Below are 16801 nucleotides of genomic sequence, written 5' to 3' on the forward strand. Positions count from 1 at the left end.
GGGAGTAGCAGGAGATTAGTTTCACCACAGTTATGTCAAGACCTGTTGGCCCCTGGAGTCAATAGCTAGAGGGATTCCAACCCCCAACAGCACAAAGAGCCCCCCAGCCCCAGCAGTGTGGGCTGAGGGGACTGCATTGTTTCCTCTTACCCCCTGCCTGACCCAGACCATATGGGAGTTCAAAAGGAGACACGCATGGACACGCAATAGGTGATGAAGGCAGGGCCCAGACGGAGAAGGGGATGAACAGACACCCAACCCTGTGCTGCTTCTCTGGTGAGCACCAGCCCTGGGATCAAACAGCCACCTGGGGCTGACTGCTTTCCCATGCTGTTGGTTCCCAAGCCAGGAGGAAGAAAGCAGGGAGCATGACCCTAAGTGTGGCTCCCCAACACCTGTTATTTCCTTGTTTGTGCTAATGCGGGGTAGGCCCTCACTTGTCCCTTTCAGGCACCATGGAGGGTCAGGGGCAGGGGACTTAGGAAGGCCAGACCTGGGTTCCAGGGACACAGGCAGTGAGCTTGGTGCTTTATTCCCTGGAGTGACACATGCCAAGGTGTGTTGGGCTTGGGCTGATGTCCCCACCTGTACATAACTGAATAAAGTAAGTCTCTGAGAAAAAATAAATTAATGGACATATGAGGCAGAGAGTATTAGAAAGGATTGAAAAACAAGACTCAATTATGTGCTATCTGTAAAATATACATTTAAAATATAAACACAACTAAGTTGAAATACAGTGAATAAAAAGAAATACGCCATGCAGACTGTAAGCATAAAAAGATATGTCTGATAAAATACATTTCAATTGGCTCTGGCCGGTTGGTTCAGTGGTAGAGCATCGGCCTGGTGTGCAGGAGTCCCGGGTTCGATTCCTGGCCAGGGCACACAGGAGAAGCACCCATCTGCTTCTCCACCCCTCCCCCTCTCCTTCCTCTTTGTCTCTCTCTTCTCCTCCTGCAGCCAAGGCTCCATTGGAGCAAAGATGGCCCGGGCGCTGAGGATGGCTCTGTGGCCTCTGCCTCAGGTGCTAGAATGGCTCTGGTTGCAACAGAGCAATGCCCCCTGGTGGGCATGCCGGGTGGATCCCGGTCAGGCGCATGCGGGAGTCTGTCTGACTGCCTCCCTGTTTCCAACTTCAGAAAAATACAAAAAAAAAAAAATACATTTCAACACAAAAAATTATTTGCAGACATCTCATAACAATAAAATAATAAATTCATTAGGAAGATATAAAAATGATGAATTTATATGTGCCTTTTATTTTTTATTTTATTTATTTTTTTTTTTTAAGAAACGAATATTTTATTTTAACATTTTAGATAGGAGAAGTAATACAAAATAATTCATAATGGTCAGAATATCAGAATTCTAAAGACAGGATCTCAGATACTATGGGATTGCATAGGGGTCTAAGGTTTTGTCTTTTGCCTTTTTTTTTTTTTTTTTTTTTTTTTATATTTTTTATTTTATTTATTTTTAATGGGGTGACATCAGTAAATCAAGAAACATATATTCAAAGACAACATGTCCAGGTTATCTTAAAGTTCAATTATGTTGCATACCCATCACCCAAAGTCAGATTGACCTGTCACCCTCTATCTAGTTCTCTCTGTGCCCCTCCCCCTCCCCCTTCCCTCTCCCTCTCCTCCCTCCCCCCCGTAACCACCACACTCTTATCAATGTCTCTTGGTTTCACTTTTATGTCCCATCTATGTATGGAAAAATGCAGTTCCTGGTTTTTTCTGATTTACTTATTTCACTCCGTATAATGTTGTCAAGGTCCCACCATTTTGCTATAAATGATCCGATGTCATCATTTCTTATGGCTGAGTAGTATTCCATGGTGTATATGTGCCACATCTTCTTTATCCAGTCATCTATTGATGGGCTTTTTGGTTGTTTCCATGTCCTGGCCACTGTGAACAATGCTGCAATGAACATGGGGCTGCATGTGTCTTTACAAGTCAATGTTTCTGAGTTTTTGGGGTATATACCCAGTAGAGGGATTGCTGGGTCATAAGGTAGTTCTATTTTCAGTTTTTTGAGGAACCACCATACTTTCTTCCATAATGGTTGTACTACTTTACATTCCCACCAACAGTGGATGAGGGTTCCTTTTTCTCCACAGCCTCTCCAACATTTGCTATTACCTGTCTTGTTAATAATAGCTAATCTAACAGGTGTGAGGTGGTATCTCATTGCAGTTTTGATTTGCATTTCTCTAATAACTAAAGAAGATGAGCATCTTTTCATATATCTGTTGGCCATCTGTATTTCTTCCTGGGAGAAGTGTCTGTTCATATCCTCTTCCCATTTTTTTATTGGATTATTTGTTTGTTTGTCGTTGAGTTTTATGAGTTCTTTGTATATTTTGGATATTAGGCCCTTATCTGAGCAGGTGTTTAAAAATATCATTTCCCAATTAGTTGGCTGTCTGTTTATCTTGTTATCAATTTCTCTTGCTGAACAAAAACTTCTTAGTCTGATGTAGTCTCATTCATTAATTTTTGCTTTCACTTCTCTTGCCTGTGGAGTCAAATTCATAAAATACTCTTTAAAGCCCAGGTCCATGAGTTTGGTACCTATGTCTTCTTCTATGTACTTTATTGTTTCAGGTCTTATGTTTAGATCTTTGATCCATTTTGAGTTAATTTTAGTACAGGGGGACAAACTGTAGTCCAGCTTCATTCTTTTGCATGTGGCTTTCCAGTTTTCCCAGCACCATTTGTTGAAGAGGCTTTCTTTTCTCCATTGTGTGTTGTTGGCCCCTTTGTCAAAAATTATTTGACTATATATATGTGATTTTATTTCTGGGCTTTCTATTCTGTTCCATTGGTCCGAGTGTCTATTTTTATGCCAATACCATGCTGTTTTGATTGTCGTGGCCCTATAATAGAGTTTGAAGTCAGGTATTGTAATGCCCCCAGCTTCGTTCTTTTTCTTTAGGATTGCTTTGGCTATTCGGGGCTTTTTATAGTTCCATATAAATCTGATGATTTTTTGCTCCATTTCTTTAAAAAATGTCATTGGAATTTTGATGGGAATTGCATTAAATTTGTATATCGCTTTGGGTAATATGGCCATCTTAATTATATTTATTCTACCTAACCAAGAACAAGGAATATTCTTCCATCTCATAATGTCTTTTTCGATTTCCCTTAACAATGGTTTATAGTTTTCATTGTATAAGTCTTTTACATTCTTTGTTATGTTTATTCCTAGGTATTTTATTTTTTTTGTTGCAATCGTGAAGGGGATTATTCTTTTGAGTTCATTCTCTAATGTTTCATTGTTGGCATATAGAAAGGCTGTTGACTTCTGTATGTTGATTTTGTATCCTGCGACCTTACTGTATTGGCTTATTTTTTCTAGAAGTATTTTTGTGGATTCTTTGGGGTTTTCGATGTATAGGATCATATCATCTGCAAAAAGTGATAACTTTACTTCTTCTTTTCCGATATGGATGCCTTTTATTTCTTTGTCTTGTCTGATTGCTGTGGCAAGAACCTCTAGTACCACATTAAATAAGAGTGGAGAGAGTGGACAACCCTGTCTTGTTCCTGATTTAAGGGGGAAAGCCTTCAGTTTTGTGCCATTTAGTATGATGTTAGCTGATGGTTTATCATATATGGCCTTTATCATGTTGAGATATTTTCCTTCTATACCCATTTTGTTGAGAGTCTTAAACATAAAATTGTGTTGTATTTTATCAAAAGCCTTTTCTGCATCTATTGATAATATCATGTGATTCTTGTTCTTTGTTTTGTTGATATGGTGTATTATGTTGACCGTTTTACGTATGTTGAACCATCCTTGAGATTCTGGGATGAATCCCACTTGATCATGATGTATTATTTTTTTAATATGTTGTTGTATTCGATTTGCTAGTATTTTGTTTAGTATTTTAGCATCTGTATTCATTAGAGATATTGGTCTGTAGTTTTCTTTTTTTGTGCCATCCTTGCCTGGTTTTGGTATAAGGGTTATGTTTGCCTCATAAAATGTGTTTGGAAGTATTGCTTCTTCTTCAATTTTTTGGAAGACTTTCTGTAGAATAGGAACCAAGTCTTCTTTGAAGGTTTGATAAAATTCGCTGGTATAGCCGTCTGGGCCTGGACTTTTATTTTTGGGGAGGTTTTTAATGGTTTTTTCTATTTCTTCTCTACTAATAGGTCTGTTTAGGCTTTCTGCTTCTTCATGACTCAGTCTAGGAAGGTTGTATTGTTCTAGGAATTTATCCATTTCTTCTAGGTTGTTGAATTTAGTGGCATAAAGTTTTTCATAGTATTCTACAATAATTCTTTGTATATCTACGATGTCTGTGGTGATTTCTCCTCTTTCATTTTGGATTTTGTTTATATGAGTTCTTTCTCTTTTTTCCTTGGTAAGTCTTGCCAAGGGTTTGTCAATTTTGTTGATTTTTTCAAAGAACCAGCTCCTTGTTCTATTAATTTTTTCAATAGTTTTCCTGTTCTCTATTTCATTTATTTCTGCTCTGATTTTTATTATCTCTTTTCTTCGGCTGGTTTTGGGTTGTCTTTGTTCTTCATTTTCTAGTTCCTTAAGGTGTGAAGTTAAGTGGTTTACTTCGGCTCTCTCTTGTTTGTTCATGTATGCCTGAAGTGATATGAACTTCCCTCTTATCACAGCTTTTGCTGCGTCCCATAGATTCTGATATGTCGTATTATCATTTTCATTTGTCTGTATATATCTTTTGATCTCTGCACTTATTTCTTCTTTGACCCATTCATTCTTTAAAAGTATGTTGTTTAGTTTCCACATTTTTGTGGGATTTTTTCCCTCTTTTTTGCTGTTGAATTCTAGTTTCAAGGCTTTATGATCAGAAAATATGCTTGGTACAACTTCAATTTTTCTGAATTTGCTGATGTTGTTTTTGTGGCCCAACATATGGTCAATTCTTGAGAATGATCCATGTACACTGGAGAAAAATGTATACTCAGTCACTTTGGGATGAAATGTCCTGTAGATGTCTATCATATCCAGGTGCTCTAGTGTTTTGTTTAAGGCCACTATGTCTTTGTTGATTCTCTGTTTGGATGACCGATCTAGAGCCGTCAGCGGTGTATTGAGGTCTCCAAGTATGATTGTATTTTTGTCAGTTTTTGTTTTAAGGTCAATAAGTAGCTGTCTTATATATTTTGGTGCTCCTTGGTTTGGTGCATATATATTAAGAATTGTTATGTCTTCTTGATTCAGTGTCCCCTTAGCCATTATGAAATGGCCATTTTTGTCTCTGAGTACTTTTGCTGTCTTGTAGTCAGCTTTATCAGATATGAGTATTGCTACGCCTGCTTTTTTGTGGATGTTATTTGCTTGGAGTATTGTTTTCCAGCCTTTCACTTTGAATTTGTTTTTATCCTTGTTACTTAGATGAGTTTCTTGTAGGCAGCATACAGTTGGATTTTCTTTTTTGATCCATTCGGCTACTCTGTGCCTTTTTATTGGTGAGTTTAATCCGTTTACATTTAGTGTAATTATTGACACTTGTGAGTTCCTCATTGCCATTTTATAGATTGCTTTCTGTTAGTTTTGTGCCTTGTTTGATTCTTCTCTTTCATTTTTTTATCTTTTGTTTTTATTTGGTTGTGTTCCATACATCTTTCCTCTGTTGCTATCTTTTTTAAATCATGTGCTTCTGTGGTGGTTTTTTCAATGATGGTTACCCTTAAGTACTGAAAAGGGTTCCTACCCTGTTCATTGTAGTGCACTATTTTGTGAGTACTTTTGCGCTCCATCGCCCCTTGCTACTGTTAATCTTCATCCTCTCCCCCCTTTCTTATTGTTGTCACAGTTTAAAGTTGGTTTTGTTATGTTCTTCTTGGAGCTTTTACTTGTGGCTTTGTTGTTGTTGTTTTTTTATTCTTTGTATCTGATTGGAGAACCCCCTTTAGTATTTCCTGGAGTGGGGGTTTTCTGGTGATAAATTCTCTCATCTTTTCTATATCTGTGAATGTTTTTATTTCTCCTTCATATTTGAAGGATAACTTTGATGGGTATAGTATTCGTGGCTGAAAGTTCCTCTCTTTCAAGACTTTAAATATTGGGGTCCACTCTCTTCTAGCTTGTAGAGTTTCTGTTGAGAAATCTGATGATAATCTAATGGGCCTTCCTTTATATGTTGTATTCTTCTTTTCCCTGGCTGCCTTGAGAATTTTTTCTTTGCAGTTGGTTTGTGCCAATTTTATTATGATGTGCCTTGAAGTAGGTTTGTTGGGGTTAAGAAAACTTGGAGTTCTGTTTGCTTCTAGAATTTGAGGTTTTAGTTCTTTCCACAGGCTTGGGAAGTTCTCATCTATTATTTGTTTGAGTATGTTCTCCATTCCATTTTCTCTCTCTTCTCCCTCTGATATACCTATTATTCTTATGTTATTCTTTTTGATGGAGTCAGATAATTCCTGTAGGGCTATCTCATTTTTTTTAATTTTTAAATCTCTTTCTTCTTCTCTTTGTTGAGCCTCAAGTTGCTTGTCTTCTATTTCGCTAATCCTCTCTTCTATCTGGCCTGTTCTATTAGCTAAGATTGTTACCTCATTTTTCAGCTCATGAATTGAGTTTTTCATCTCTGATTGATTTGTTTTTATAGTTTCAATTTCCTTGGATATATACTCTTTGTGTTCATCGAGTTGTTTTCTGAGCTCCCTCAATTGCCTTTCTGTGTTTTCTTGTATATCTCTGAGTATTTTTAGGATTTCTATTTTAAATTCTCTGTCGTTTAACTCCAAGGTTTCCAATATCTTAAATTTTTTCTCCATAGATTTTTCTTCATCTCTCTGTGTTACCTCTCTTTCTTTTGTATCCATGATAATCGATTTTCTCTTCTTTAATGGCATCTGAGGGTGGTTTTCTTGGTAGTATTAATGAGATTTTAAAAGGAATAAAAGGATAAAAAAATAAAAATAAAAATAAAAATAAAAAATTGCGTGTTTTTTTTTTTTTAAATTAATCTTTAAATAAAGAAAAATAAAATAAGATAAAAATTTATATGTGCCTTTTAACTGAACTTGAAAATATATGAAGTGGCCTTGTCTGGTGGCTCAGTGGATAGAGCGTCAGCCCAGTATATGGATGTCTCAGGTTTGATTCCTGGTCAGGGCATATAGGAGAAGTGACCATCTGTTTCTCACCCCTCCCCCTTCTCTCCCTCTTCCTCTTCTCTCCCTCTTCTTTTCCCACAACCAGTGGCTTGATTGGTTCAAGCATCAGCCCCAAGTGCTGGGGATGGCTCAGTTGGTCCAAGCACATCAGCCTCAGGTGCTAATAATAGCTCAGTTGATTAGAGCATTGGCCCAAGATGGGGTTCTGGGCAGATCCTGATCAGGGTACATGCAAGAGTCTGTCTCACTATCTCCCCTCTTCTCACTTAAAATTAATCACAGAAGAAATAGAAAACTTGAATAGCCCTATGTTGAACAGTGTATAACAATATATGACCAGGTAGAAGTTTTCCTAGGACTGCAAGATTTGCTCAACATTAAAAAAAATCAATTTAATTCATTATATTTATATAGAAAAAAACACGTGATCATTTTAATAGGTGTAGAAGGTGCATTTGACAAAATCTAAAACTATATGTGATAAAAATGCTCAGCAAGCTAAGAATAAAATGCAAGATTGACTTAACATTTGAAAATTAATCAGTATAGTTCACCATATTAACAGAATAAAAGAAAAAGACAATCAATTCAATAAAAGCAGTAGAAGCATCTGACAAAATTTAAAACCTATTCATGATAGAAACTATTAGTAAACTAGGGACAGATGTGAATGTTGTAATCCTGATTAAGGTTATCTGTGAAAAACCTGGAGTTAACATCAACTCACTGATGACAGTCCTGAAAACTTTCTACTTAAACTCAAGGATAAGACAAGGTTATCTGCTCTTATACTCAATTCAACACTGTACTGGCTGTTCTAGTAATGTATGACAAAGAAAAGTAATAGAAGTCTGAATACGCTGAATAGGAAGAAAGCTTTCAACATGATTATGTTCATAGAAAACCCTATGAAATCTACAAAAAAAAATACTGCTAGAACAAATAAGCTACAAGGCTACAAGATCTAGTTGTGGTAACAAAATCAGTTATATTTTTATATCCTACTAATGAACAATTGAAAAATACATTTTTAAATCTCCATTTACAGTAGCATAAAATAAAAAACTTAGAAATAAATTTAATAAAAGATTTGTGAGAACTGTACACTGAAAAACTATAAAACATCGCTGAGAAGAAGTGATGGTCAAAATTAATTGGATAAACATGCCATGCTCATGGATTGGAAGATTTATTATTGCTAGAGTGGTATTTCTCTCCACATTGACTAGATTTGGCACAATGCCAATCAAAATCCAAGTATGCTGTATTAAAGAAATAGGTCAGCCAATTTTAATATGTTTAATATGTTATGGACAATCAAGTGATGTAAAATAGCCAAAACAATTTTGAAAAATAACAAAATTGGAGAACTTATGCTACCTAATATCAAGACATACTGCAGCTATAATAATGAAGACAGAATGAATGTCATTGGCATAAAAATAAAGATATTGTTCACTGGAATATAATAGAGTGTAAAATACACAGACACGTATATATGGTTAGTTGCTTTTAAAAATTTTTATTTTTCGGCCCTGGCCGGTTGGCTCAGTGGTAGAGCATCGGCCTGGCGTGCAGAAGTCCCGGGTTCAATTCCCGGCCAGGGCACACAGGAGAAGCATCCATCTGCTTCTCCACCCCTCCTCCTCTCCTTCCTCTCTGTCTCTCTCTTCCCCTCCCGCAGCCGAGGCTCCATTGGAGCAAAGATGGCCCGGGTGCTGGGGATGGCTCCTTGGCCTCTGCCCCAGGTGCTAGAGTGGCTCTGGTCACAACAGAGTGACACCCCGGATGGGCAGAGCATCGCCCCCTGGTGGGTGTTCCGGGTGGATCTCGATCGGGCGCATGCGGGAGTCTGTCTGACTGTCTCTCCCTGTTTCCAGCTTCAGAAAAATACCAAAAAAATATATATATATATTTTTCAATTACAGTTTACATTCAATACTGTTTTTTTATTAGTTTCAGGTATATAGTGGTTGGATAATCATATACTCTACAAAGTGGGTTAGTAGCTTTAAATTTTCCATTGATTTGAGAGGGTGAGAGAGGAAGGGGGAAAGAGAGAAAAGCATCTTTGATTGCTTCTAGTACGTACCCTGACCGGGGGTTAAGCCTGTGACCTCCTGTGTGCCAGGTCAATGCTTTACCTACTGTGCCACATGGCCAGGGCTAGGTCAATAACTTTTTGACATCAAGAGTTAAGGTACTTCAAGAAAAGGGATAGACTTTTTAGTACACAGTACTTCAACAACAGGTTCTCTGTATGGAACATAACCTTGTTCCTTACCGCACAACATATTGAAAATATGTAAGAAGTAAAATTATAAAACTTCTGAAAGAACACATAGGAGGAAATATTTGCTCTACTGTGTTACACAAAGATTTCTTGAATGGGACTTAAAAGAGGTGAACCGTAAAAGAAAGAAAAATGTGGGAATGAACTGCATCAGGAATGAAAACTTCTATTGTTTGAAAGATGCACATTTAAGAAAAGGACGAGGCAAGCCACAGATAGGGAGAAAATATTTTCATGACATATATCTGACGAAGGCCTTTAATTCATAATCTGTAAAGACCTCTTGTAACTCAATAATAGTATGATAAAAAGGCCACTTCAAAATGGGCAAAGTCTTGCTTTTCCTTTTCTATGTCTCTTTGTAAAAAGGGTTATATGACAATTATTTTGAACTAAAAGCACTTTGCCTTTATTTTGTAAAAAGAGTTTATACAACTTGAGGTCTTGCAAAGCTAGTTCTTGAAAATCATTGAATTAACCATCTTAACTCAAAAGAAGAAAGAACATAATAAATAAAATAAAAATTTTAACATCTAAAAAGGTTTGAAATCAATAAGTTGTGCATAAAAGGTTTGCTTTGTAATTCTTTGCATATTTCACTCACATGGTATAGTAGCTTTATAACAAGATGCAAAAATTACTAATATTTAGTTCTGCCTAGGAAACCTTTACTTTTAATTGTAGAAATTATTGTAGAAATTGTTAACAAGGAAAGTTCTATGATTTTTATAGTTTGAGTAATCTACGTTTGGGAATAAGCAACAATTAATTTTTTTTTCTCAATTTTAACAGTGATCCTTATGTGAGAGTGACATTATATGACCCAATGAAAGGCGTTTTAACAAGTGTGCAAACGAAAACCATTAAAAAGGTCAGACTTAGCAGGATTCAAAACATTTTTAAATATATTGTTTTATTTTTATATGACAAAATACAAAAGTTAGTTATGCTATGTTTATTGTCTTTAGAGTTTGAATCCAAAATGGAATGAAGAAATACTGTTCAGGGTAAGTATGCATTTTATTTCATTAAAATAACAAAATTTTTTTCAATAGGTTGGAATGAGTATTCACTTATAATGTTCTAAAATGTATCTGATAAGAATTTGTCTAGATTTTTTTAAAATTTAAAAAGTTAAATCTAGGCTTTCCCAAGATAACATGGCCCTGGAATAATTTATTTTATTATGAAAAACTATATATGTAAGGTAACGAAGGGGTAAAAGATTATTAAAAACTTGGATTTACCTTATTCTAATTGAATTCTGATTTAGAGACTATATGGTCGTCTTATTCCAATTTAGCATATTTTAGTGGTTTCCCTTAAAGATAATGTAATATCTGTGGCTCCCCAGTCATTTATTAAATAGACTGATCCAGGCAAGAGATGATGAGGGCCTACTAGTAAGTGTACACATTTCTTCTTTTACACCATTCGTGCAAACTCCTGCCTTCCCTTTTACACTGCCTCACGCTTCCCTAAGAGCACACTGCAGTTAGCAGTTATTTCAGGCTCCACCAGAGGGCCCTCAAACTGACAATGTCTCCACATGCCTGTCTGTCAGAGTCTTTATCCTGATTCTCTATACACAGCTGTAAAGCTATTAAGGTTTTTAGCAGGATCTAGTTTCACCACATAATATTTAATATGTATCCAAAATTATCTCATCTACAACAAACCATGAAAGTATAGCCAATTCTTAAAAGAAAAGGCAGTCAAGAAATGTCACTCCCAAGATGATCTGGACATTGGAATTATCAGTGGAACCCTACAAAGCAGCTGTTATAAGTACTATAACTATGCTCCATGACGGAAAGCTAAACACTCTTATGATAGATGGGAAGATAGATGTTCTTAGCAGAGAAATAGAAACCATAGAAAAGAATGAAATAGATATATTAAAACTTAAGAATATAATATCTGAAATTTTAAAAATCACTAGATGAGTTTAATAACAAAATGAAGATAACAGGGAAAAGAATCAGTGAACTTGAAAAATCAGCAGAGCCCTGGCCGGTGAAGCAGTGGCTAGAATGTTGTCCTGGAGTGCCGAGGTTACTGGTTGGATTCTCGGGTTGGCCAGCTCGATCCCAGAGATTCTGGCTTGATCCTGGGGTCGCCAGTTTGACCCCTGAGGGAACCTGCTGGATCCCGAGGTCACCAGTTTGAGCCCCAATCAGGGCATGAAGGAGAAGGCAACCAATGGGTGCACAACTAGGTGGAACAGGGAGTTGACGCTTCTCTCTCTTCCTTCCTCTCTCTCTCTTTCTCTTTCTCAAAAAGAAATCAGAAATTATCTAATTTGAAGAACAGAAAGTAAGGATTTTAGAAAAAATGGCCAAAAAAATTCTAAATGTGGTGAAAGATATGCATTTATAGATTAAAGAAGTTCAGTGAAATCCAAACCTAGTATATGCAAAGAAAACAACGTTCAGACACATAATCAGACTGCTGAAATCAAAGAAAAAGAAGAAATCATGAAAGCAGCCAGGGAAAATAACACATCATGCATAGAGGAACAATGTTCCAATAACTATGCATTTCTCATCAGAAACTATAATAAAACTGTGTAATTAAGTTAGAAAGGGAGAAAGAATGGTTAACTCAGAATTCCATATTTAAAAAAATATCCTTCAGGGATGATAATATATAATAGAGGCATTTGGGTCTGAGGAAAAATAAGATAATTTATTGCTGGCATACTTGCTCTAAAGAAAATGCTAAAGGAACTTATTTAGGCTAAAGGTAAGTGATATCAGAGGTAAATTTAAGACGTCAGAAACAAAAGCAACAGAAATAGTTAATGTCTTTCATTATAATAGACTATTTTTTTTCCTCTGAGTTTTAAAAAATATATATGGCAGTTGAAAGAAAAATGATGACATTAGCAGAGTTTTTAGTTTATGTCGGTATAGTACATATTATAACCATACAGAATAGAGTGAGGGTAGAGTGAACTTTTTGGTTGCAGGTTGCAAGGCTTTTCTGCATTGTACTTCAAGTGGTTCAATATTAACTTTAAATGGACCGTAGAAGGCTAAGTATATATACTGTAATTCCTAGTACAACTACTAAAAAATAATGAGATACAGCCCAAAAGCCAAAAACAAATTAAAAAAGAGCAAATTCATCAAGAAGTCTTTTGTATGTGCCCCCAAGATCAGTGCTTCAAAATGATAAAGCAATAAATGGTAGAACTGAAAGGAGAAATGGTCAAATATACCATTAAACTAGGAGAATTCAATACATTTGGTATTGAGAGACAGTAGAAATAGACAAAAGTCAATAAGTAGAAATAGAACAAAATATTCAGTAAAAAATAGAAATTCTAACACTCTCAATTAAGTTTTACCTAATTGACACTATAGACTCTTCACCCCACAACAGCAGAATACATGGTCTTTTCAATTGCACATGAAATATTTATGGAGTAAGCTGGGCCAAAAACTAAACCTTAGCAATTTTAAAAGAATAGAAATCATGCAAAGAAGGATATCTGACTATAATATAATTAAAGTAGGAATCACTGACATAAAAATATCTGAAAAATCCCCAAATATTTGGAAGTTAACAACATACTTCTAAATAACCCATGGATCAGATAAGACTCTTCAGGGAAATTAAAAATATATTTTAACAGAATTAAATAAAAATACAGCATCAAAATTTATAGAATACAACTAAAGCAATGCTTGGAGGGAAACATATAACATTAAACTACATTAGAAAAGAAGAAAGAGCCTGACCTGTGGTGGCGCAGTGGATAAAGTGTCAACCTGGAAATGCTGAGGTAGCCAGTTCGAAACCCTGGGCTTGCCTGGTCAAGGCACATATGGGAGTTGATGATTCCAGCTCCTCCCCCCTGTCTCTCTCTCTCCTCTCTCCTCTCTCTCTCTCTCTCTCTCTCTCTCTCTCTCCTCTCTAAAATGAATAAATAAAATTTAAAAAAAAAGAAAAGAAGAAAGATCTTGAACCATTAATCTAAATTTCACCTGGCAAGTAGCATCATTCCAGAACCCATAGACTTTAAATGGATATAGCCATTAAATGGGATACTGTGAACAACCTTGTGCCCATATTTAATAACTTAAATAAAATGTATCAATTTTTAAGACACATACTACCAAAATTTTAAGAAGAAATAGATTACCTGAAAAGTTTTATGTTTCTTAAAGAAATTGAATTTAAAGTTAAAAACCTCCAACAAAGAAAACTTCAGGCCCAGATGGTTTCTCTGTTAAATTCTACCACACACATAAGGAATAATTTCAATTTTTATAATGTCTTTCTGAAAATAGAATAAGAAAGAACACGTTCCAGTTTATTCATGAGGCCAATATTACCTTGATACCAAAACCAAACAAAAACTTTATAAGAAGATATAACTGCAGACCACTTATTAAACCTCATGACTGTAGCCACTTTGTGGTAAGTTTACTAAATTGGACCCAACCATTCTGAATGGGCCAGATATTTGTCCTTAAATTATTTCTGGATATGGGTTTGCCTTTTTTATCTGCAGAACCTCAGCCAGCACAACTATCTGGGGGCTTACAGAATGCGTGTTTCATAGGGATGGACATACACACGACATTTTATCCTTCCAGGAGACCCAATTCACAGAGAAGGAGGTGCAGGAATGAATCCTTGACCGTGGGGTCCACTGGTCACATCACCTGCCTCACCTTCCAGAAGCAGGCAGCCTCAAAGAGTTGGAATGGCTTATTGAAGGCACAACCAAAGCACCAATATGGAAGCAGTACTCTGCAAAGATGGGGTGCCTGTTTATTCATTACACCAGAGACCTCAATATGAGGCTCTGTTTGCAACAGAAAGTATACACTGGTCTAGGAACAAAGTAGAAGTAAGAGTGGTTCCACTTACCATTATTGCCAGAGACCCAGTGGAGGACTATGTGCTTCTCATTCCTGGAACTCTAGACTCTGCTAAGTTAGGGGTCCAAGTCCCCAAAGGGAGCACACTTTGCAGGGGACATAGCAAGGGTCCTATCAAACCAGCCTACAGCTGCTGCAAGGACATTCTGGACTCCTTGGCTCCAGGAACCAGCAGGAGACTGGAGCTATTACTTGGGTGCAGGTAGAGTCATTCCCCAGGATCTGTTTTTTGCAGGGATCAGACTAGAAAATGAAGTGAACGTATTATAGGAGCCACACTTGCATCCTTTAGGTCTTTTCTGGTGGTCCTAACCTCTAACATTCCCATGAGTTTGGAGTGGTTTTGTTGGTTTCCTAAACCACTTTATTGAGATTTAATACACATAACATAAAATTCACTCACTCAAAGTATACAATTTAGTTCACAGAGTTGTGCAACCATCACCAAAATCATCTTTTGAACATTTCCATCACCCCAAAAAGAAATCTAATACCCACAAGCTGTCACTCCCTGTTTTCCTCAACACCTTCCCTTCTCCCATGCAACCACCAGTCTGCATTCTATCTCTTAGATTTGCCTATTTTGAATATATCACATAAATGGTATCATACAATATATGGTCCTGTGTGTCTGACTTTTTTCACTTAGCGTAATGTTTTCAAGGTTTAATCCGATTATAGCATGTACCAGTATTTCATGTCCTTGTATTGCCAAATAATATTCCATTTTACGGAAAACTACATTTTATTTATCCATGCCTCAGTTGATGAACATTTAGGTTCTTTTCACTTTTTTTTTTTTTCTGAAGCTGGAAATGGGGAGAGACAGTCAGACAGACTCCTGCATGTGCCAGAACGGGATCCACCCGGCACACCCACCAGGGGCGATGCTCTGCCCACCAGGGGGCGATGCTCTGCCCCTCTGGGGCGTCGCTCTGTTGCGACCAGAGCCACTCTAGCGCCTGGGGCAGAGGCCAAGGAGCCATCCCCAGCGCCTGGGCCATCTTTGCTCCAATGGAGCCTTGGCTGCGGGAGGGGAAGAGAGAGACAGAGAGGAAGGAGGGGGGGGTGGGGGGTGGAGAAGCAAATGGGCGCTTCTCCCGTGTGCCCTGGCCGGGAATCGAACCTGGGTCCCCCGCACGCCAGGCCGACGCTCTACCGCTGAGCCAACCGGCCAGGGCGACTCTTTTCACTTTTTAAAAAAAATTTTAATTTAAGATTTCATTAATTTTCAGAGAGAGGAATGGACAGGGGAGTGAGAAGCATCAGCTCATAGTGGCTTCACTTTAGTTGTTCACTGATTGCTTGTCGTATGTGCCTTGACTGAACAAGCCCAGGGTTTCAAACTGGCAACCTCAGCATTCCAGGTCAATGCTCTATCCACTGCACGACCACAGGACAGGCTCTTTCCACTTTTTAACTATAATGAATGATGGTGCTGTAAATATAACATTAGTGTACAAGTTTTTGTGCGGACATAGCTTTTCATTTGGGGAGGTATATATCTAGATGTGAAATTGTTGGATCATCTGGGAATCTGCAAAACAGCTTTCCAAAGTGGCTGTACCATATTACATTCCCGCCAATGGTGTACGAGAGTTCTGATTTCTCCAAATGTTTGACAATACTTGTTATTATCTGTCTTTTTGTTATAGCCCTCCTTGTGGGTGTGAACTAGTATTTAATTGGGTGTGAAATAGTATCTAATTGTAGTTTTGATTTGCATTTTTCTGTGGTTAAGGATGTTGAGCATATTTTCATGAGCTTATTTTCCAGTTGTATATCTTCGGAGAAATGTCTGTTCAGATCTTTTGCACATTTTATAATTGGGTTATTTGCTGTTTTGTTATTAAGTTGTTGTTGTGTGTGTGTGTGTGTGTGTGTGTGTGTGTGTGTGTGTCAGAGACAGAGATAGGGACAGACAGACAGGAAGGGAGAGATGAGAAGCATCAATTCTTCGTTGCAGCTCCTTAGTCTCCTTAGTTGTTCATTGATTGCTTTCTCATATGTGCCTTGACCGGAGGGCTGCAGCAGAGTGAGTGACGCCTTGCTCAAACCAGTGACATTGGGCTCAAGCCAGCGACCTTGGGCTTCAAGCCAGCAACCATGAGGTCATGTCTGTGATCTCATGCTCAAGCCAGCAACCTCATGCTCAGGCTGGTGAGCCCGCGCTCAAGCCAGCAACCTCAGGGTTTCAAACCTGGGTCCTACACATCCCATTCCGATGCTCTATCCACTGTGCCACCACCTGGTCAGGCAAGTTGTTGTACTTTATATTTCTGCATCACAAGTTCCTTGTCAGAAACATGATTTGCAAAAATTTTCTCCCATTCTGTAAGCTGTTCTTTGATGTTATTGATGGTGTCCTTTGAAGCACAAAAGTTTTTAATTTTGATTAAAAATTATCTATTTTTTTCTAGTATTTATTTATTCTCTTTTGTTGCTTATGCTTTTGTTGTCATTTTTAATTGATATTGTTTTATATTTACTATCTT

General features: G+C 37.3%; 1 protein-coding gene across 5 annotated transcripts in view; it reads left to right on the plus strand.

Moving 5' to 3' along the window:
• NEDD4 (NEDD4 E3 ubiquitin protein ligase) overlaps nucleotides 1-16801 on the plus strand; it is a 147067-nt gene that overhangs the window by 22562 nt on the left and 107704 nt on the right. For 3 of the 5 annotated variants that reach the window (XM_066388574.1, XM_066388575.1, XM_066388573.1), the window contains 2 exons: nucleotides 10204-10282; nucleotides 10380-10418. The exons of 1 other annotated variant lie outside the window; for it this stretch is intronic. In XM_066388574.1, the coding sequence (XP_066244671.1) occupies nucleotides 10204-10282; nucleotides 10380-10418 (118 nt within the window). The remainder of the gene's footprint in view (nucleotides 1-10203; nucleotides 10283-10379; nucleotides 10419-16801) is intronic. One more of the 5 variants, XM_066388576.1, reaches the window with a different exon arrangement.

This window comes from Saccopteryx leptura, chromosome 6 (assembly GCF_036850995.1).
Source record: "Saccopteryx leptura isolate mSacLep1 chromosome 6, mSacLep1_pri_phased_curated, whole genome shotgun sequence".
Taxonomy (NCBI): Eukaryota; Metazoa; Chordata; class Mammalia; order Chiroptera; family Emballonuridae; genus Saccopteryx; species Saccopteryx leptura.